We start from the raw sequence: 24134 nt of genomic DNA on the forward strand, positions 1-24134 counted from the left end.
GTGTAGGTTTTTCAGGAAGAGTACAGCGTGTTCTTCCTGAATCAAGGAGGATCTCTGGTGGCTATCCGACACACACCTCTGCCTATCCGACATACCTGGTAGGCGTCCCGCCCTGCTAGCACGCCGGCCATCAATCTTCGCGCGGGAGACGCTCGTCTGTCCGTTTGTGGCCGGGCTGTTTGTGATCCATCCATTGTTCTCTCTTCGTTCTTCTATCCCCCCCCCCCCGTAGGCTGAGTTTTGATGAGGGCAGAAACTGGGACAAATTTAGCTTCACCTCCTCGCCGCTCTATGTGGACGGGGTGCTGGGGGAGCCCGGAGAGGACACCCTCATCATGACGTAAGAGGCGTCGAAAGGAAGTAATTGGCGTGTTGCCGCACTGCTAATTGAGGCACAATGACATATCGGCCTTTGAAGACTTTCCCACTCCGAGTGGCTTTGAACGCGTTTAATTTTGCCCTAGATCTGTCTTTTTTTTTTTTTTTTTTTTTTTTCTTCTTCTTCGTTTCCAACCACCCGCAATTGATTAAAGCCAGTCTGTTGGAGCAAATAATTATTTTTTTTATCTTCAGTGCACTAAAAGTTCTGACCCAGTTTCCCACTACCCCCCCCCCCCCCCCACCCCGGTCTCCTTTTGACTTCTCACGTTCAGAATCTTCGGTCACTTCAGTCACCGATCCGAATGGCAACTTGTCAAAATTGACTTCCGCTCCATTTTTCAACACCGCTGCACTTCGGAAGATTACGTGACATGGCAGTTGGACAACGAGGTAAGTCCACCGTCGAAAAAAAAGGCGACGCTTCCTTTGATTCGGTCTCGCCATGAAAGGCGAGTTGAGAGGAAGACAAAGACGCGAGGAGGAGGAGGAGGAGGAGGAGAAGAAGAAGAAGAAGCCTGCGAAATGGTTATGATCCATTATTCATTGCAGGGAGAAGTGTGCATCATGGGAATGAAGAGAATCTTCCAGAAACTGCGAGTAAACGCTCGATGTGTCAAGGCCAGCGAACAGTACATCTCTCAGATGTCAGACTCTTGTCCGTGCACAGAGGCCGATTTTGAGTGGTGAGTCTCCCCCCCCCACACCCCCACAACCCCCCCCCTTCTCCTTTGCAGCCTATTTTCAATAGAAAGGGCACTTTCACTCAACACATAATAACAACATAAAGAAGCCTTTGAAAACTTCTCACTTAGTAGTCGAGCCTCCTGTTTCTTTTGGTCAACTTCCAAAGGACTATCGCCGAAAACTTTACATCAGTTTTGGAACAACGCACTCGTGAAAACAATGGAAATGGTGGTTAGCACGTCCAGTCGCCGATAGTTGGCACCAGCTCATTTTATGAGGCTACGTGCTTAAATGGTCTGTCGCCACACCAGCGGCGGTCAATCAACGGGCCGCTGCGTCCTTTTCCGCACAGAGGTGCCTCAATGAGAGATTGGCACGGCACAGAAAATTGAAAGGGAATCCGCTTTTATTGTCGGTGAATCAAGTCGGCTGTGTCCACGCCCACTACGGCGGCCTTTTTAAAACACGTCAAATTGCACTGTATGTGAATAACACGCTCTTTTTTGCGCAGTATATTTTCGTATAAGAGATGGATTAGCGCTTTAGTTGTTGAAAGAAAACAAATATGATCAAATAGTCCCCAAGTGCTGACGCCGACTCTGGAACCAGGCCAGGCAAGGGAGTCTTCTCAGACTCTGCCGGCGCAATAAATTGTGGTCCAGATCCGCATTCACGTTTCACCTTGATATGACGGGTTGATGACTTTGACCCCCCCGTTATGTTCAAGCTTCGTTTTCAAAAATCGAATGATACAGTTGTCATTTTGAAGGAGGCCCGGTTAAGGCATTCTGGAGCGAAATGTGCTGTCTAAATAATTCTGCTCAACCACATTTCAATAGGATTGCCCGATTTCCTATAGATTTATGATGACTTTTGTCTGCTTCAAGTGATTTCGGTGACTATCGTAGTGTCGAAAAGAAAGTGAGCAACATTTGCCTGAGTGGTTTTCTACGGCGTTTCTTTTCAAAATTGCAGTGTAATTTGTTGTTCAGTCTTTTTGTTTTTTTTCCCCTCGCCTACAGAACGCTAATCACCTTAAAATAGTACAATCGCGAGCGATAGTCAGCTAAGAAGAAGCATGTAATCAGCCGACAAAAAGACGAGGAATCACCGCTGAACATTTCAAGGAGATTATTTCAGCTGATACAAAGACTTCATTTGACAGCGGGCGTATTGTCGCGTCTCCCGTGCGCAGTTTCGAACTGGCTCCTGGACAAGACTTAATTAGGAGCTATTTCTTTTCACATTTTAAGTATAATTCATGTGACAAGCTCACGCACGTCAAGTGTTTCCCTCTTACAAGAATCTCTTGTACTTGCTTTTATCTCTTTGATCAAGAGCGAAATGAAAGGCGCTGGCGTGCATACTTAGGAATCCTTATTAACACTTTTGTCAAATTCTGCCATGAAAAAGAGCTTGAAATGTTTCTCTGGCTTGACAAAGTCATAATTACTTGTCTTTTTGACAACTCTTTGTTATGGTGGTCCCAAGTTTAATTTTGCTTGATGTGACTTTTGAATGGAAGCTTTCCTCACACCCAGTGCATGTTTGTGTTCCTCATGTAACAGTGACTATGGATTTGAGAGGCAGGGCGATGGGAGCTGCACTCCGGCGTTCTGGTTTGTTCCGTCGGCCACATCCAGAGATTGCATCACCGGGGACAGCTTCCTCAATTCCACAGGGTACACCGTAATGTCATTTCACTGTCATGTCAAACAGCGAGCACAGATGCTAAAGATGGCTTTCCTCCCATCTTCTGTATGTATTAAAACACAAGCGTCAAATATTTATGGGATATATTGTACTTTAGGGGGTCAAGGATAGGATAATGGTGAGGGGGTTAGGTTTATTGTTAGGGCTGCTCGATGATGATAGAAATATTCATCACAATTATTTTGGTAATAATTAAAATCACGATTATCCAAACGATCGTGTATTTTTTGGTACAAAACAAGAAAATGTTGAAACGTAAAAAATATAAAGACCTACACTTTGCTCAAACACAAACACTAATTATGTAATTTGGAACAAAACAAATTTATACAATGAGTTATTATAACATTTGAAAAAAGGTAAAAATCTATAAGTATGTTTTCCTTGTGTAAACAAACATAATGCGTTGGATGTAAATGCATATTAATAATCATTTTTTTACGACTATGACAATTTTGTAATCGTGGAGTGTAATAATCGTAATTGTTATTGAATTTCGATTAATTGCACAGCCCTGGCCAAGGGCTTGTGTTAACAAGGGAGGAAACATAAATGTCAATATGCAGCACTTCTAGAAATCTCTGCAACGGTTTATATTTTCAAATGATCATTTATACAACATTACTAGAAAATCACAATGTCCCATCTCTGGTGAGCTGGTGTCTAAGGAAGATCTGAACTTCATATTATTCAGTTGGTCATTTTATTTGAATATACGATGTGTGCTCCGCCCCTGCCTGATGTCTGTGGGGTGACCCCTCCTTTCGGGCAATGGTTAGAATTTATAGTTAATAGTAGGGATGTAATGATTCACTCAAGCCAATTTGATTCGATTTTTGATTTTCAGTTCCCGATTTTCGATGCGATTCGATTTTTTAAAAATTGCTACCATGCTTGTCTCTGTGCACTAGTGTGGTTCTGCAGCCATCCACACACGCAATACGCAATGATGTTTGGCGCAAAAGCATCATTTGCCCTACACATTCAAAATGCGCTAATCGATTAATCGGGACGAATCGATTTCTAATCGATTTTCGATTAATCGTTGCATCCCTATTTCATTGTAATTGTTAGGGTTGGATTGACATATAACTAGGGTGTCCCTTCGACTGACTGATTGCTTTGCTTGATGGAAATGACATTTTCACTCATGTCCTCACTGGCTAGATACCGCAGAGCTTTGTCTAACAACTGCACGGCGGGAACTCTACTAAAGTACAGCCCCAGGCGGCAGAAGTGTCCCAGTCAAGTCCCCAAGGGCCTGCAGCTCTTCACCAGCGAGGGCACGCTGGTAGCCACGCTGTACAAGAACGTCACCTTCTTGGTCTTTCTGGACGAGGTGCCGACTTCTCCGCGAGACTCAAGCGGCCAGCGTGACATGTTGTTGCTGTCGCGTAAACGATTGCGCTTGCCTTCGCTTGCTTTTGAAGGGCCTCAGCTCTACGACGAGCGTCACGGTGGACTTTGGCGACGGCACCGCGATATCCTACGTGAACATCAGCTCCATAGAGGGCGGGGTCAAGCATGTCTACAGCAAAGTTGGCATCTACCAAGTTTCTGCCATAGCAAGCAACGTTCTGGGCTTTGATAGGGTGACACTGTACCTCCACGTTACTTGTGAGTTATGAGCATCACTTCCGAATGAGTAGGAGTGATGTGTGGATTCTCGATTATATTGAAGATAACCCCCATCCGTCAGATAGGAAATGATAATGCCATTTTTAATTAGGTTCATAAAGTGGAGGTCAAGTCTAAAATGTTCTTAAGGAGGAAGTCAACCCAGACATTTTTTTTCAAGAATATCTTCTATGCAGTCCCATGACTTGAAAAAAGGCATTCTGATTAATGTGAAATATGAGTTAAGCAGCAAATTCCACCCGTTTTTAGCCGTCTCAGGGGGCAGTTACTTCTGTCGACTGAAAATGACATCACACACCCTCGGGGCTCCGATAACGACCAATCGTGGCTCAGTTGTTTTCTAAAGCTGAGCTGTGATGTCATTTTCAGTCAACAGAAGTGACAAAATGGCCGCCGCCACAGTTGGCTAAAAACGGGTGGATTAACTCTTATTCCACAAACGCAGTATTAATCAGAATGTTGTGTTTCAACTAGTGGGCCTGCAAAGAACATAATCTTAAAAAAATATGTTTGGTTTACTTCCGCTTTAACAATAATATGTTCTATGCGGCCCCACTCGTCGAAACACGATATTCTGATTAATATTGCTTTTGTGGAATATGAATAAAAGTAGCAAAATCCACCCGTTGTTAATTTGCTGAAACACAATATTCATCTTCAAATTGACCACTTGACGTTTGCCTTCGGGATCATCAACTCGTGTCTCCCGCTCAAAGGTCAGCTGGAGCAGGTGCAGCTCTCCGCCCCGTCCGTGGCCGTCAAGAACAAAGCCGCAAACTTCACGACCGCGCTGCGGCCCGTCAACGTGGGAACGGTCACGTACTACTGGTGGTTTGACAACAAAACAGAGGTGAGATTCACAACGGTACCGCCTCCTTGTTCAATTAGCGTGAGCGGCAGCCTTCATACACCTCCTCGTTGACCTTTCAGCCTTTGCTGAGTCTGGTTGGAGGGATGTCCTTCACCTTCACCCGGGAGGGGAATCACGTGGTCACCGTTCAGGCTTCAGTCGGGAACACGGTCCAGCAGGACCACATGATGGTGGCGGTTTATGGTAAACTCTCCTTTATGTTTTTTATTTATTTTTTTTTAATTTCATGTCATAATGGCAGAGAAAACATCTCTGAGCTGACTATAGCCAGGAAGTGGGGTAAACTCTGAACGAGATCTGTGTAGCGATGGATATTTCAACACAAATTGTGCAGCAAATATGTACGGACAATATAAGAATATTCACGGGCATATATTCAGCTTTTATTGTTTATCCTCTGCACAAACATAAAAACAACAATATTACTGTATCGGAGTCACTTAGTTGTGAAACTCTTCTATGTGATATGTGCGTCTGTATTGCACTGCCTCCTGGTGGCCGAGGTGCGTACACCAGAAACAAATTACCGTCGATGGACGTTGAAGCATGAAATCAGGATGCACAAACTGTTGACTTCTTTACATTCTATTTAATAAAATTTCTCATTTTCAATAAAATACAATAGTGTTGACTGCATTTTTTGTCTTTAAAAAAAAAAAAAAAAATGTTCCAAAAATGTTGTGTTGTGTGGTTTTGTGGGACTGGAATGGATGATTTTGAGATGGATGATTTTGAGATGCGACTGTTTTCACTTTCAAGCGTGGTCACGGCACCACTCTATTTGTGACATTTTTTTCAGTATTTTTTGTATAATTTTGTACATTATTGCTTTGGCTTTTTTCAGTTTACCTTTATTTTTTTATTTTTTACCTTTGCTCCCATTAGAAAATCCCTGGCACATTTCTTCACCAGCATTACAACAATACTGATACATTGACCATTTAGTCATGATATGACTATTTTAATACCGTTTCATCTCTCTCGCTGTGACACAATTTATGTGCTGCGCCTTTGTTATTAAATTAAACTATTTAAAACTGCATGGATTAGAATCTCTTCAGGGTCTTCAATTAGCTAAAGCTAACCACGTATGCTGTTAAATTGCTAATCACAATAGGTTTGTGTTCCATGTTTCAGTGAAAAAAATGATTCGTGGTGAAATCGCTGAAAACAATATGTTAATTATTTCCTTGTTTTCCAGATTATTTCCAGTCACATATTCTGGCTTTTTCCTCTAATCTGGATGACGCCAATCCCGGACTCTCTGAGTGGCGGACGGACATCGCGAGGGTGGTGAAGCGCTCCGTGATCCAGGTCAGGAAACCCACAACTGTTACTTTTTTTTTTTTTTTTTTTTTTTTCGCGTTTGTGCAACTGACTTCTGTGTTGAGCTGCTTTTCAAAAAATGTCTACAGAAGAGGCTTTTTGCTCAAAAGGAAGTGCATTCCACCTTTATTTACGAATGTACCATAATGGACATTCTAATTAATTGTCTAAGCTTTCACTGTATCTTACATTTACAGTGGGTGTCTTTAAATGTGTTTATTTGTGCTGTTTGGACATACGTGGGTGTGGATAAAATTCTGTCTTTCAATAACGACACACTGACATTGGCAGGGAATAACCGATCCGTGGCTTTGCGGGTAAAAGGCCGACTGTGGGGATTTTGTCAGAATTAATCCACGTCTTAGCATTGCTACTGTCACGTCACGGTTGTAGAAATCGTCAATGCTGTACAAAAACATAATATAACAGCACACGGCTATACAATATGCACCAATATATAAAATACATCATGTTCACCATAGATTATTAGATGCATTCACGTGTAAAGGTCGCAACGGATATGTTTTGCTCGTTGAACCAAAAATGTGTTTAGGCCTTATACGCATATTCAATACATACCAGATTTTTATCCACATTTGTAGTTCCAAACTGAGAATATTCAGATCCTTGTGTGTGTTTTTTTTTTTTTTTTCTATTCGTGACCCCATGGCGCATGTCCAATTGTACCACTTGAGATCAAAAAAAAAAAAAAAAATCAGAATTGAATGACTCGAACCGTGGCGGTGTAAATCCAGCCTTAAACGTCAAGGTCGGCACAATTCCACGGCGTGGTTATTACCACCGCGGCCTTTTAAAAGCCACACAAAAGTGCAGTTAAATCGGCGTCACGACACTCTCCGTTCGCTCTCGACATGGCCGAGCGGGGTCGGAAGAGCAGCAGAACCTTCGATATGGCTCGTTACCGGAACGGACGTCCAAAAGACAGCCGGTTATGTAAAAGACCTGCATAGCCCGGCTCAAAATATATCCCCGTGTATAAAACATTCACTTTGACCTTCTGTCTTGTCACACCGTGGAATACTTTGACAGCAGACCTCTGCTTACAGCATAAATGCACTAAAAGCTGCATTTTTTTTTTTTTTTTCCCTAGCAAAGACTGTCAGATTGAACCGGCGTGTTTGCGGTGATTTGTGCACGGTGACTTGACAGTGAATGCTACTTAGGCAAATGATACGTGAAGCGGAAAGCCGACACTTGTATCATATCTGGATGCGTTTCTTGGAATTGTTGTCGTTGTGATGAAAGGCCACCGGTATCGGCGAGGATCAGCTGCTGGTCAGCGTGCTCCCCGGTCTGCCCACCACAGCCGAGATCTTCATCGTTCCCGAGAGGAGGCGCGGGGTCGGCGCCGGGGGTGAAAAGCGCCAACACCTGCAACAGGTATTGTTTTCTTGTATGGAAGAGTAAAATGAAGTTGCTGTCAATTTTAGTTTCCCAACCCGTACTTGGAATTGTTTTAAATAATCGTTTATGTCTTATTGTATAGTATGTATGGATTAATAATGTATTTTAGATGTTCCATATATTGTAATTGAGATATTTTGGGGGTATTGAAAATGTTATTTTATAGTGATAAATCATAATGCAATATTTGTTGAAATACTTATAACATTTTGTTTTTGACAAATTGAATTTTATGGTTGTAGATGAATATAGTTTATATATCATGTATATTTTAATAGCTTTTAAAAAATAGAATATATATATTTATATATATATACACATATATATATGAATTATTCATCTGTGTAAATATTTATACTATAGCAATAATAATTTTATAGTTATGTGTATTCATTATTAAAAAACTGAAAGTATAAAATATTTAAGATATTTTGTTAATGAACAAGATTTATTTTGTTAATGAACAAGATTTATAATTATTATTATGATAATAATAATAAGAAAAATACTAAAATTGTAGAAATAAAAAAAAAACATGAACATGTGGTACTTTGCTTCGTATTAATTTATCTTTATTATCTGTTATATTTAATGTTTTAATTAAAAGGTGTATGTTTTTGACTATTAATAGTCAGGATCATTTTTGAGTTGTAACAATTTTATAACTGTATTTATTTATTTTCATTAGCAGTTAGTCATAATACAAAAAGTAGATAATAATAATAATAAATTGATCTTGATGTGTACATTGACTTGCAAAGAAAGTAGCAACCGCTCTCAATCTCATGCCGTTTAGCTCTTCATACTACAAAGATACAACCACAATAACACATACAGTATCTCTCGTATGATATTGCATAAGTGTACCTAATATTTCGGCCATACTAAACCCCGAGTAAACTATGTGGAAAAGTTGCTCTTTGAGCTCATAAAGCCTACAATTATCCAAAGGGCCTTTTACTGCCTATGTGATCAAGTTTGCACTTAAAGTTAAAGTTGTGTTTCAGCAGATGCACATCTATTAAACAACACTTCACCCTTCATTACATTTAAAAAGCCCAAATCTGGGCCGTTACTTAAACTCCATATGCCAGACTTTTATGATCTTCTTTCCTACCTGTTTATTTTCACCAGCCGGGCAGCCTCTCGAGAAAGTCAAAATGTGTTTGAAGAGGCGAGAAAATCAAGGAGCCGCATTTCTCACTGATCAGCGTTATGCTGTTTTACATTTCACACGCGTCTCCGCTTGCAGTGTTTCCGTGAAAAACTCAGTGTGGAGGCTTAAAAAAAAAAAGAAAAAAAGTTTTTTTTATAAATAATTCTCTGTGAGTGTTTGATTCTAAACATAGAAACCCAATTTGGATGAGGATCGTCTGCATTGCTTTGTAACTTGCACCAACAATGTGCTGAATTAGCGGCATCAAGCAAACTTGAAGGTACAGTACATCCCTCGCAATGAATTCATAATCGAAGGGCCCAACAAATTAGTGGAAAAACACAAAATTCTGGCGTGGATGATAGAACGAGAAAAAAAAAAAAAAGACATTTGATTAGTAGTCTAATTTATGAGCGTTTGAATCCTAAATTGTTAGCACTTCATGGTCTTTTGTCCGTGCGATGTTGCGATTATAGATTCAGTTTCGAACCAACGACAAAGAAATGAAAGCAAAAGCCCATCAGGACAAAATTCGCTGCGGAATGTAAACCTAACCTCTGTCAGTCACAATTCACCATAGTGAGATAATATACTCTGAATGATCGGTGAAAACAGTCGAGTTGTTCTTTGAGAGGCTCTCATGTCTTCATACAGGGATGCTAGCATAAAAAACGCACAGAAAACAGGGAAAAGAAAAAAATAACAGAAGTTGTCAGTAACGGTGGCAACGTAAGATGGCCGCCCTCTGCCTTCAGCCTCGAGGGGCCAAGTATAAGTCCGTGACTGCGTCACACTTGGGAACTGTTTCTAAAATTGTGTCCCTACCTAGAAGAGGTAACCACAAAATTAGGAACATCTCCCAATGTAGTCGAGTTGTACCCTACATGACTTCAAATTACAATAATTATGATTTTAAAAAAATCTATGTTTAGAAAAGACAGTTTGTTTTTGTTTTTTGTGGGTGGGGCGTGCCCAAAAACGGTTATTTAAGTTTTATCCAACTTAAATTTGCGACATTTATGCCAACAAAGCAAGCAAGTTGTTGGCTCCAAAACAATTTGCTGAGTTGTTGTTACTTGAATCTTAAAATGTATTTTTAAATTAAAATGTCTTACAAAAAAAACTTGCACAACAGAACAACTTAAAACATTTAGTTGAATTTTTTTCCCCCAAAATTTTGCTTTCACCAAACTTTTTTTTTGCGTCTTTCCTCAACGTAGGCGCCCATATAGAACAGACAATGACACTCACACCTGAGGACTATAATTGTGTTTTATTCTGATTTTTGCATCATTACCAGAGCCAATGCAATACATTTCTTTCTGTTTGTTCAATGTACGATCTAAATATCAGCGACATTTACAAGGACCAGGTATACCTAATGTTGTGGCCTGATATTGTCCATTCTAGTGTAATGCACCATCTCAACACTAGAGGGCAATGTCGTCCCATATAGAACCACCACTATTCAGCCCACTATAGTAGAATATACAGTGGATGGAGTACTGTATATATACATGATTACTGGTGTTTGACATTTTTGGGACATTTTTGACTGCAATTTGTTATAGTAATAATATTAATAATAATGATAATAATAATAATAACAACACAGACTCGTGGTTAGTACGTTTACGTCACACTTGGTTCTGGGTTTGAATCCCAACTCCAAACTGTCCATAAGTGGCAATGCGAGTATGAATGGTTGTTTGTCTATATGTGCCCTTCGATAGTCTGGCGGCCAGTCCAGGTCGTACCCAGCATCTCGCCCCAAAGTCAGCTGGGATCGGCTCCAGATTGCCCGTGACCCTAATGACGACACGGGCCATAGAGAATGAACGGCCGGATAGTAAAAGCATCGTAATTGTAATCGTCCTCTGTTGTGAAAGCGATCAATAAAATCGCGACGCGGGCTAATTTTTCTACCCCCGCGAGCAGGTGAGACCTCAGTGTGGCCTGAGTGAACGCCAGTGTTGAGGCTCACGCTCAGCCTTGAACAAAGTTAATAGGCATTTAATTACATTGATGCATCGTATAATTGGCAGCAACCGAGGAGGCAAACTGGGGCAGGAGTCCTGGATTGGGAATTAAAGTGATGTATTTATCGTAAGCCTGTCTGATTACCTGGCAGAAGCATCCGGACAATAGGGTAATAAATCTTCAGTTCACTGAGCCCCGCCCCCAAAAACACACACACACACACACACACACATACGCACCCGTGTTTGGAGCGCATGTGTGCAGCAGGCTTATTAAAATGTGTAATAGATTTAGTGACCCTGATATGCCACTAGAACAAAATGTAATTATTCATACTGCGTCGAGCGCTCTAATTTTAACCAGTGGAAGGATTTTAGATGGAGTGAGGTGGACTTATTGAGGCATAAACTGACAACTTAAAGAGGTAGGCTGCTTTAATAGCGGTGGGCCGTCCGTGCGTCGATACGGTACAAATATGCAATGCAACAGCACACAACTGTGCCATTTACATCATCTGGACAGGGCAGTTTAGGAATCAATATTTACCGAATATAAATCATCCGACTCGCCAACGATATTGATTATTAAATGTGTTACTCGATTACTGTAATGCACTTGGCTTTGGAGTCAGCCAGTCTTGCCGCCCTCCCACGTTTGTTACAGCAATCCAACGGAACTACGAGAGGTGTTTGACTTATTTGACCAATCGAAAGGAGCCAGGCAGTCACGAACGCACGCAAAGTTTTAAGTGGCAAGTTTTTGTGAAACTTGGCAAAATTTGACTTTTTTTCTTTTTTTTATAAAGCCAAAATGTATTATAGGTTCACTTAACATGATATTGTTGGGCAATAACTGAATTTGTATATTCCTATTTTATATTTTTGTCTAGTTGACAAATTAGGGTTAGGTTTAGGGTTACTCACCAATTACTTGAATAATGTTTTTCACTGAGTGCTTGCTTTTGGCATCACGGTGACAACAAAAGCTGTTGGAAATTGACCCATCTTATCAGATCCTGTCAAAATTATGAACGTATTTCCCATAGTAGTAGTAGCGCCACCATGTTTTGATATTTGACATAATTCTCCTAGCAGTTTAACCACATCTTGCAAGAGAGTTTCGGCCTTCATGATGTTAAAACACGAGTTTTTTTTTGCAAAACGCTGTTGCCGTGGCAACGCGTTGTTCACTGAGAAAACAGCGCTGATTTTGAGGATCTAAACGCAAAACTTTGCACACACATCAGGCCTGGCAAAATAATCAATATAGTCTTAGTTTATTGTGAGGTTTTTCAAAAATGGCTCAGGAGCGCCCCCTACAAAATTTTAACAAGTCAGCCCTTGTTAACTACTCCTACATGAGTACAATTTGGGGCTACTCTACCCGCCACTGCCCTCTACTGGCTGCCTTGGGAAGTTTGACGGCCAGTTTACATTGACACGGCAACACGTAGAGGCTGAAATCTGATTGGACAAAAAAAATGTAACATCCACCGACACCTCATGGAAGCAGTGCAGCCAACAGAAATGCTATCAAACGAAGAAAATAGACTGTTGCGATCAAATGAATACAATTTTACGGAACAAATGTTCGAATTTAGCTTGTAGGCCATTGTTGATAGCATTAAATATATATTATATATATATTATATTGAACTTGCTGACCGAACTTTTGAATGTATTACAAAAGACAAAGCAAATCTGTCACCACTGAAGACAAAAACTAATATATATTTATTTTCAAATGTCACTGAGCCACCAAAGCAAAACGCCCTTTACCTGACAGGGCTTCCATCAGCATCAAACCGGCTCCTTGCTGTTTGTTTTATTTTTTGGGTTATTTTTTTTTTTCCCTCGCGCCACATTTGCTCCGCTTTAGAAGGAGAAGAAAAATTCATAATTCAAGCGTCTGGAGGAAAATGACTAGGGCTGAAATATTGATGGCGTCGGCGGAAGCATTGCCGCTAACCATTTTGCCACTCCTCCCTCTTCTTCCTCCTCCTCCCTCACAGCTCTCCCAGGTGCTGCTAAGTGCTCTAAACCAGGACCTCGTCCAGTTCACACTCAAGGCGGGAGTGCAGGTGAACGTCTACGCCAGCAGACTGTCGCCAGGTGAGCGCGCATGCACACCTCGGGGACACTCGGGTTCAATTCAGGTGACCGCGCGAGTTGGATGCTTTTTGTATTCATGCGTATTCTTGTTGGTAATTTGCCATCGGGTCTCGCTGTGTTCTTCTTCTTTGAAGCTCCTCTGGTGGACAGCAGCGATAGCAGCCACAGCAGCACTGCAATTATAATGCTGGTGTCCGTGGCTCTGATGGGTCTGGTTGTCTTCGCCATATATAAATTCAAAAGGTACAGTACGTGCAACTCAGGCAACACGATGGAACTCGCTCATAAAGTTGCACAAAATGGAGACGTTTTTCATGACAATTTTACATTTGTACAGTCAAGGAAAAATACATACAAGGATGGGTCATTCCACCGAATCTCATTTGTTTGTTGTCTCATGATTAGCTTAAATGTCTTTCTTTTTAAAAAAAAAAAATCCAAATCTGAAAATGCACAAAGGCAACTTATTATTATTATTATTATTATTAGGGCTGTGCAATTAATCGAAATTAAATTACAATTACAATTATGGAAACCATACTGAATTTATACATTTGTACCTTTTTTTAGTTTATAAATAACTCATTTGGTAAATTTTGTTTGGTCCAAAGGGGGCTTACATAGTGTTTCAAATAAATGTATTTGTCTTTATATTTTTTACATTTACATATATAATATTTTACATATTTTAAACATTTTCTTGTTTTGTACCCTAAAAAATCAACAATCGTTTGAATAATCGTGATTTCAGTTATCACCAAAATGATCATGATGAATATTTTTTTCATAATCGAGCAGCCCTCATTATTATTGTTGTTATTATCATTATTTTAATGTCACTTTGATTTTTTTATGTACTGAACCGCATCATCTGAGTAACAAGACTAAGAGTAACAAAAGTGTGTTTTTAGCATAGCATTAGCATTTAGCTAATACATGAAGATATAGCCCTGTGACATTTACACAAATAGCAGGTAATGTTCAGCACATTAAAGTGATTAAGAATATTTTTAAAGTAACTAAAAATACCCCCCCGAAAAAACAGGACTGATCTGAGATTTTAACGCACCAAGTCACAGCTGAATTTCTTTATGTTGTGAGCTAAGATTGAAGTAAAGTGAAAAGAAAAGGGGGAAAAAAAAACCCTTCATCTTATTGCAAGGTTCTTGGAGAAAGATACCATATGTGTGTGTGCACATTTTGTCATAATTACCTCATTTGAATTCGGCCCATCACCTAGTAGCAAGCACCTCACCGCTGAACTCCCTCGAAACTTCCTTCAAGTATTTAGCCGCCACATATCTCTGAGTTATGGACACGGGCGACACAATGATAGCTGCAGGAATAAGACAATTCCCCCTCTGTCTCAATCTGCGCAATATTACAGCCAATGACAGCCTAATCAATTCTCCCCCCCCCCCCCCCCCCCCCGCCCTCAGTGCCAAATGGGTGTCAAAGCCCCGCAGTTATCAATATTCATCTGTGTGACAATGTGAGGCTTGACCTTTAGGAAATGCTAAACACGGCCGCCCAAGGTGAGGCTTCGCCCGCCAGAATGGCAGGAAAGGGTGACGAGATAAGTCCCGAGACAACATGTGTTCTAAAGTCAGGGATGTACAGTAAATCGCCTGCGTCGCCGCGGTGACACACATCTGGAGAAACACTGTCAGTCACTGTCGGAATTTGCTTGTTCAGTGTAAAGAATTCGACAGGGTTCGCATCATGACTCCATGCCTCAATTCAATGGACATTGTGCTGCTCCTTCTGGTGTGCCTGCCTGTGTGGTTTGGCGAAATACACAATGTGTGTTTAAAAAAGTTTTTGGTTTAGACCAGACATGTTCATAGTTCGGCCCGGGGGACAAATGCGGACCGCAGTCAAATTTTATCCGGCCCGCAGCCTCTGTCATAAAATGAATAACGTCTGGCCCCTAGCCGCGTTGACAGGCGTATAAAATACACTCGAAATGCAATTTCGTATTTACGCACAAGAGGGCAGCAGCACTCTGTCCAACTCCATAACCCTGTGTGACCCTTTCCGTGCAGTTTGTAAAATGGCGACATTGGATAAAAATAGGAAAGTTGACAGCGTGGGCTGACAATTTCAGGAAAGGTGGAAATTGGACTATTTTTTCACTGAAATACGCAACAACTGTCTGCCTCATTTGCAAGGAGACTGTTACTTATTTCCCTGTTTTTGAATCGAAAAGTTCAGTGAACATTTATTTTCAACATGTCATGTTTTATGACTTGTTTTGTTTTGTTTTATGTCGTGAACTCTGGCCTGCACTGGGCAGCTACTATTCACGGGTTTCGGAAACTCTCCATGATTGAAGTATTGAAGTAGGCAGCTGATCCTTTGTTGTAAGTCGGTTTGAACAGATGTCACACCCGTTTTGAAAAAGTCAGATGGTATTGATTCAAGTCAGCCAGCTGATGTTTTCAGCTGCTGAACTGAATTTGTTATAGTTTTCACCCCCCCCCCCCCCCAAAAAAAAAAACTAACAAAAAAAAAAACGTCACCAAAAGGTTTATGTTTGTATAGCTTCCACAAGAACTGTACTGTTAGACGGGGCTATGGCCAGAGCACAAAAGCAGCGTATAGGTGCTGTGTAATGAACAGTTGCGTCTATAAACGAAGATAATTAGTGACTATCTCTTTTTTTCCTGCAAGAAAAGGAACAGCGAAAGGAAGTCTTCTCTTTGAGGGAGTGGATGATGCACCCGGTGACTAATTACTACACGTAATCTATAAAAGGATGGTCGCTATATTTGCTATTTGAGGGAATATGGCAATTCATTACTGTGAACTTTTATTACGGAAAATGCGAACAAACATGCAAAGGGAGTGTGTGAAATGCAACAAAAAAAAAAAAAAAAAAAAAAAGTTTGAGGCAGAATGGTGGTGTGCGTCTGAGGGGATGAAAAATTGATTGAAGATGGAGGTGAACAATACAAAAGTGCAAGTGCGATGCCCGGTGGAACGCAAAGTGCCCCAGTTCCCCCGCTTTCAAGCAATCCTCCGGCGTCCTTAAAAATAGAGTGCCACGCATTATGTTTAGTGGAAGGAAGCATTAGCGCCGCGCACTTGATGGCAGCTCTCCATTAACTTTACCCCCCCCCCCCCCTCAATCTTATTATTTTTTAAAAGAGTCTCTCTCACTTTCGGGTGAAATTTCACGATGAGACGAATATGGACCTTAACATTTAGAGGTGAAGTTAATTTGACTTTGAAACTTTTGATGTGCAACTGTTCAGTGTTTCGGTACTTTTTTTTTCACAATTTGCCGTCAAGATTGCTCACTTCATATATAGGTAACCACTGCTAGCTGGAATGAACTCATTCACTGCCATTGACGAATTTATTAGTCTTTTCAAAGTCCAGCCATTCAATCCCAGGGACTTATTTATATTTGTTTCATCTTTTTTTTTTTCAAACGTTAGGGTAAAAGAGGGTCTGAAAATGTCTGGCAGTGGATGAGTTCATTGTAATTTGTAGCAGGTGGTTTGGATCGAGGGAAAATGGACACAGCCGCTTGTGAGATTTCAGTCACTTTATTGGACAAACAAAATACAGTAAACAAGGCACGCCAATATGGCGGGCTCAGAGAGATTACATATGGCGTCCCTCTCCAGTGATGATTTGCTTACACAAATAGTCAAATTTGATTAAAAACACCAGAACATTCTTTCGGCCGAAATGCCAATCGTCTCAACTGACGGCGTCAGTGTACACGCGCGGTGGCTTAACGCTTTAGCCACTTAACAGCCGGCCAACTGTACATCCTCGTCCGCGCACTTCCACCTCACCCAAAAGGCCGGGCCCGCCCTTTTCAAAAGTCAGTTTCCGATAACATGACCCCTTTGACCCTTAACCCCAGGAAGATCCCGGGCCTCGACACGTACACGGCGGAGCAGCCTGACAAAGAGCAAGAGGTTGTGCCCACAGTCACCTCCATGGCGGACGCAAAAGCCGAGGCGGACAACATGACCTCGCTGGATCGCGTGGATGTCCAGCTGGATTCAAAGAGCAGAGGTCCGTTTTTTGTTTTTTTTTTTTTCATTCCGTGCAACATTACAAAAACAAGCCATTCGCCGCGCTCGACATCGGCGCTGACACGACTGCTAAAAGTCGGGAAAAAAAGGAGACCAACAGGCAGGGCAATGAAAAGACTGTCAAAGGACCTCAAGGCTAGCTTTATCAGAGTGCGGCGCGGGACATGATTAATACGGGCTGACGCGATAGGATCATTACAAGAAACAAAACACCTGAGCATCTCTCGCGCTTAATGGCCTCGCTCTTTTATTACTCGCATGCATAACTTAACCTTTGAATAAACAGAGAAGCCATTCGAAAGTCGAAGGTAATATTACTCACGTTTGGGCTTTTTCAAAAGCTTGATTCAAATGCATTTGACAAAAAGATATAAGTCACCATTATCAAGCTGTCTGACGAGACTCTTTGGAAAAAGGAATGCTCCCAAAATAATGGACAAATCGGTTTTGATTTAAAAGCTGTGAGTGCAGTGAATAGAACCCAATCTAATCGTTCCTCTTCAATATGTATCGTCCTTGAATCATACGGTAGCCCATGTATAGAGATACTTATCAAAATATATTTGATTTAGTATATATATATATATATATATATATATATATATATATATATATATGGGCATTTTACTAAATTTTGCTGGTCCGTCAGCGTCTGTCATTTTTCGTGACGAACTCAATTGTAATTGTCACTCCGTCAGTTTGTCCGTCATTTAAAGGGGAAGTCAACGCAAACATATTTTTTTCAAGAATATGTTCTATGCAAGTCCACGAGTTGAAACAAGGCATTCTGATAAATATTGCGTTTGTGGAATTTGGAGTTAGTCCACCCGTTTTTAGCCATCTCCGGGGGCGGCCATTTTGTCTTCTGTCGACTGAAAATGACCAATCACGGCTCAGATTCAGAAAACGGGTCAGCCACGATTGGTCGTTGTGAGCAGTTGTGATGTCATTTTCAGTCGACGGAAGACAAAAAAAGAGAAGGCTAAAAATAAGTGCATTTTGCAGCTTAATTTATAGTCCACGAACACAAAATTAGTCAGAATTCCTTGTTTCAACTAGTGGGCCTGCTGGGAACATATTCTTGAAAAAAAAATATGTTTGGGTTGACTTCCGCTTTAAGTCCATCAGTCTTTCATGAGAGATGTACACGAAATCTAAATCGGTTTGATGTCGCCGATGATTTGTTGTTTCTTTGAATGAACTTGGATAGTTTGGGCTTTGGATCGCTTATACGTGTTGTTGCGTATTAATAAACACGCGAATAGCTACGGCCGCACCGTACAGAATCAATTCGTAATCCCACTGAATCAAGTTGTTCCATTTTAAAACCGTTATTCCCTCAAATATCCTACCCCATCTTTCGGGAACCGTATTGAATTGTCTTTGGCGGCGAGAATACCCGAATATACATAAATATATGAATTATATATACATATACACATTACCACACATCATCTTCTTGTGTTCTTTTACTTTAGTACTTTACTCAGTGAGTAGTTTATGACGTCTGCCATCGTGTGCATCTGCAGGTAAAGCGAAAAGGCACTCTGGGCTCGTGCCGAAGCGCCGAGCTACGTGAGTTATTTATCCCAATAAAATAATTAGCGTACGGGGAGCGCGGCGAAGAGGGTGAAAGCATTTTCATCATGGAACATCCTCGCCACCCTGGCTTGATTTACTCGTAGCCGCCGCCGCTTAACAGTTGACCCGTCCAAGATGAATGTTGTTTGCCTGCGCGCGCGCGCGCACGCACGCGCGCACGGAGAAGAACAACGAGCTCCTTATGCAAATGTGAAACATAAAACTCCTCCTGTCTCTGTCCTCTCTCGTCCCTCGCCAGGCTACCTGCCATCGCACACAGACATCAAGCTTCCTGATGAAGCGCCCCATGTGTTTTAATGTAGAGCGTCTACGAGCCACGCCAAAGCAATACATCTTCCCTGGCAGTTACTTCCAGCGCGGTCACGATGAATGCTCTCGAGTGTTTTGCTACCCATGCATGGACGGAGCGGCTCACGCTGCGGCGCGCCCGCCTAATCCCTCCGAGGAGACTGTACAGATTTATACGCGCCCGCTCTCCGAATGGGACTCCTTTTTTTGACTGGAGAGTATTTTTGCAAGGACCTTCATCTTTTTATGTAAATAGTGTACAGTGCGTTCGGAATGGAAGAAATGCGTGTCTCTCAGACACGGTGGCGGACATGCAGTCCTCTCCAAAAAGTAGTGGAACAGTGAGATGAATTCCTTTAGTCTTGCTGTAGGCAAAACGTTAAAAGAGGAATATGGACATGGTATGTGTTTGAATCCATGTCAGAAAATAGTTGGAACATCGCTTCATGCGTTTTCTTATGCACATCTAAAGTGGCCAACTAAAGAATATAAAGCGTGTCGTTTGGTAGAAAACACAGACCAAAATATAAACTTTTTGCATTTTACTATGATTTTTTTCACAAACAAAAAAAAAAAGCTCTGTGGTGACAAATACTATAATAGAAAGTATTGGGCACCGCCTGTTCGCCAATAATGTTATTATCAAACATGGCTTGGCGCCAGCCGACATTATTACCAGTTTGAGTGGCTTCTGCCTTGATAGGAACTTGACCCATCCAATATGGCCGCCATGTTGGCACGTTGCTTAGCCAGGCTGCTGCAAATCCAGTTCAGACTTGTTGGCTTCAATCCCTTCTTAAGAACCTTAATCTTGGCTTTAAACCGTAATTTGAAACCTTAACCCTAGCTTCACATCATACTTTGAAACCCTAACCCTACATTGAAACCCCAACCCTAACTTCACACCCTATTTTAAAACCCTAACCTTGGCTTTAAACCCTATTTTGAAAGCCTAACTCATGTTTAAAACCATGCCTTTGAAACCATAATCCTAACCCTTGTTTTATCCTTCGCGTCTGTGGTAATTAATCACATTTTTATCAATCACAGCCGTGCCAATTAATCAAAACCTTAATTTGACACCTTATCCTTGTCTTAAAACCCTAGTAAAAAAAAACAAGCAAGACTTGAAACCCTAATTTGAAACGATAAACCTGACCTGAAACCCTACTTTAAAATCCTAACATTGGTTTTAAGCTTTAATTTGAAACCCTAACCTATGTTTAAAACAATGAACTTATCTTAGAAACTACAATAACCCTGATTTGAAACCCAACTTTATAATCCTTACCTTGATTTGGGACTCCATCCTTATTTCACTAACATGCAGTGGCGTCGCGTCAATAGAGGGTGCTAGGACGCTAAATTAGACAACAAAAATCTAAATGAAATACTAGCGTAAAATTCGGACAAAATATGTGCATATGTATTTTTACTTGTGCATGATAACTAGTACACAGATCATGATAAGTCAAATTGATTGGCTTCAGTGCCCGTACACATTAATAGTAAATAAATGAAATAGCGTCGCACCCCCACCCCACATCCGGTGAAACAGCACCAGCCGCCGCTGCAAATCATCCTTCATCAATAGAAATGTCATTAATAATCCATCCCAGCCTCGCAAATAAACCCAACCAAAATATTCCTAATGTGTTTTGTAATAAGAAAAACAGCACTCTGTAATATTGCACTTGAATTCAATTACATCATGAAACAGAACATAAACGAATGTAACAAAAAGAGAGGAATTTGCCCTCACTGTTCCGATACTTTGGCAAGGCGTCAATCGAAATATGGTGTCTTTCCCCGCGCTTCTGTGGACTTTTGTTTACTTTGCCGCGAAAGCAGCTTATCGCCACTCCAAGACGGCGGCGGAACCGGCTTCATGAAGCCTCTCCACAATCGGCAAGATCTGATCGGCGAGATTGGCATCAAATGAAGGCTGGCAATATCCAGTTGGAGGAAGGACGGCCGCCACTTCGCCGTCCCCGCTCAGACTGCCGCGCGTCACAACACAAAGTGCGAGCGGGATGGGAGATGAAAGATATATCCGTTCTCATTGAGCGGACCCGCTAAAGGCTTGGCGGCGGACTCGACATTTGCACGTCTTGGAAAAGACATTTGTGTGCGCAAATGGAGTGTTTTACGGCCAATTTGACATGTAAACAAGGAAACGTGTCAGTTGTCCTACGGAGGCGTGCTGTCGTACATTCTCAGCAAGACAGCTCAAGTGCGACGTACATTTAGCTATTTTGCAGCACAAATGGCTCCAGTGACAGTTTTGATGATGATTAGGAATTCCATTCCAATGACACGCTTTCTTGTCTTTGCATTACCTTCAACTCACTCACCTTGAGAGCTTCAAAATTTGACGTTTCCACCATGCCGTATGGATCCGTTTGGGGCAGTAAGGATTTTAGCGGAATAGTTTTGACCCCCCCCCCCCCCCCCCACACACACAAATAATTGGCCTATTCGTGATTTTTATTTTTCTAACTAAGCTTCTGTGTTGAGGGCCAAAGCAATTAAAATCTTGAACTATGATCAAGTGAGATGGGGAGCTTTCATATAGAGCTTTGCCGCCATCGTGTGGAATCAAAAAAAACAAATTTTTTATAATCGCATATTTATTAATGCTTTGGAATCTTACGGGAAAAATTACTACTAGATTCAAATAATGGAATTCCGAAAATCAAGTCATACATTTACAAGAACGAACTTGCATTTGAGCAGTAAATTTTCCCCGTGTGGGCTCAATAAGGCACACTTACCTGTCAACCAATCACCGTGCAGCAATGTGTCTAGCTCCGCCTTTTAAGTATAAAACAAAACGGGTGCCAAAATGTGGTGCAGCTCACTCTCAATTTGAAAAAAAAGTGTACGGTTTGCTGGAACGGAGCAAAGGGTTTGAGGAGTGTCTTGAAACATTTCGCAGGTCACAAGGCTTCTTTTTCTTGAGCTTTGACAAAAATACCTGACATTACAAATTATTCAGTGGTGTCACTCATCCATTTATATTCACATACATATACAACGCTGTTGTCGCTGTTATTACACTGGTGCCTGCGATACGAGTGACTTTTTCGTGATGCTAATGCTAACACAAAATGGGAACCACTGCAGCTGTGTTAACAATAGCATCTAAGTGTCAGTGCTATATTCTTTAAAGCAACAGATATTTGAATCCAGATGGTGGAGCTACAGAGTACGTAGAAAGATATAAAAAGTACTCACAGGCATATATTCTTTATCCTCTGCGAAGAATGATAATTATTACTGATGAGTTGTGACGTCTCCATTGGCTCCTTGTAGTTTGTGTTATGCTACAAACAAAGCAGTGCTAATTCCCCACGTTAAATACACGTTACGATTATTTGTTGGCTATTCAATTTAATTCATTAGGCAAAGATTTTTGTTACAAATGTGTTGACAGAAAGAATTAAACACGTATGTCAAGGCACCACTGAGTATATATTTTTAACAACAAATTCTATGTGAAATGAGACGTCACACTAACATAGCGACGACCAAATATTAAAGTACAATCGACCCCCCGCATCCTCACGGTTAGGCACCTGGGGATTCATTATTCATTCATTCATATTTAATTTTCTTGAATTTTTTTTTAGCAAGGGGGAGTTCCCATTTTCTCCCCATTTTTCATGGAAAATGTATATTGAATGTTTATTAGAGTTTTTTGAAGAATTCTGTGGGTTTGAAAAAATAGTTGGCTGGGGGGGGGCACGGATTTTCGCTATTCACGAGCCGTTCCGGTCCCTATACCCCTTGAATAGCAGCACTGGACTATATCCAACCGTTGTTCAATTTCAGTTAAGAGGGGATATATTGAAAAACAATGCTTGAAATACTTGCAAACAGCAAAAAACAACCCCCCAAAAAATTCTCAATTATGGTGGAGTAATCGCCATCCCACTTGGCACAAGCTGGTGCCGAAGCACTACTTTTTTTTTAATACAGTGGGCTTTGGTGCCATCTTGTTGCATTTTAGGGCATCTCCGAAAGAGCACAAACAGCGAATAACAGAGAATGGATGAAAATAAATCTGCCAAAATGAAAAGAATGTTTAGCAATAAATATTTAGTAGACACGGTTTGATTTAGTGAGCCACATAAAATGAAATGATGAGTTTGACACTTTGGTTGTGGATTCTTTCTTCTTTTACCATCGACAAGAATAAATAACACTTTGTAACCATAGGGGGTGCCCTTGTACCCCAAGCCCCTAATTCCATGTATTTGTTATTGTTATAAAGGATCCACAGCAAACAAATTGCTTTGTCACAATGAAAACTGTTGCTCACGGCAACGTAGCAACGTGGAACTGTTGGACTTTCCTCATTTTGCATCCGCATAGAGAAACCCGCCGTCTACTCAAGGTCGGCCCTCGAGGAGCTGACGGAGAAAAGGTTGCGGATTTGTCCGTCCACGTCGCCGCGAGGGCAGCGTGGACGGAGAAGACGTATCTGCTGTCAAGCCAGCTCAGCCTACGCGGTGGCCGAGCGTGGTTGGCTACCGTCTCTTTGGGATAAACGCTGGAATTCTCGCAAGCCTCCCCCCCCCCCCCCCCCCCCCCCCCGTTTAAGTGTCGTCAGCGTTATGTGTCAGTAAGACAAATGGATGAATGCGTTTTTTTTTTGTTTTTTTTTAATCTCATCCTGCGGTTGAGCCCCAAGAAGTTCAAATAAATGCGCTCGTCGTGGGATGAACGCCATCACTAGATGAGACTTTTCTGCTTGTGTTCTTTCATGTGAATACTTGTGGACTTACTTGCATGATCTTTTGTTCCTTGCTGCTTTGTACATTTTTATATATTGTTAAAAAAACAAACAAAAAAAAAACAATGTAAATTGCCGTATGTTCGGTTCGCAGTGGCTCATTCAG

General features: G+C 41.3%; 1 protein-coding gene across 8 annotated transcripts in view; it reads left to right on the top strand.

The window, feature by feature from the left end:
• LOC147140088 (VPS10 domain-containing receptor SorCS1-like) overlaps positions 1–23812 on the top strand; it is a 110222-nt gene extending 86410 nt beyond the window's left edge. For 7 of the 8 annotated variants that reach the window (XM_086046072.1, XM_086046076.1, XM_086046077.1 and 4 more), the window contains 15 exons: positions 7–98; positions 233–340; positions 654–771; positions 931–1064; positions 2634–2747; positions 3946–4117; positions 4209–4395; positions 5133–5266; positions 5347–5470; positions 6489–6601; positions 7880–8014; positions 13186–13285; positions 13420–13528; positions 17166–17320; positions 19181–23812. In XM_086046072.1, the coding sequence (XP_085902198.1) occupies positions 7–98; positions 233–340; positions 654–771; positions 931–1064; positions 2634–2747; positions 3946–4117; positions 4209–4395; positions 5133–5266; positions 5347–5470; positions 6489–6601; positions 7880–8014; positions 13186–13285; positions 13420–13528; positions 17166–17320; positions 19181–19239 (1854 nt within the window). In that variant the 3' untranslated portion in view covers positions 19240–23812. Of the gene's footprint in view, positions 1–6; positions 99–232; positions 341–653; positions 772–930; positions 1065–2633; positions 2748–3945; positions 4118–4208; positions 4396–5132; positions 5267–5346; positions 5471–6488; positions 6602–7879; positions 8015–13185; positions 13330–13419; positions 13529–17165; positions 17321–19180 lie in introns of those variants that run through there. The other variant, XR_015088808.1, reaches the window with a different exon arrangement.
• Positions 23813–24134: the final 322 nt, after the last annotated feature.

Source organism: Filicampus tigris, chromosome 11 (assembly GCF_054856515.1).
Source record: "Filicampus tigris isolate MCC_2025a chromosome 11, RoL_Ftig_1.0, whole genome shotgun sequence".
Lineage (NCBI taxonomy): Eukaryota > Metazoa > Chordata > Actinopteri > Syngnathiformes > Syngnathidae > Filicampus > Filicampus tigris.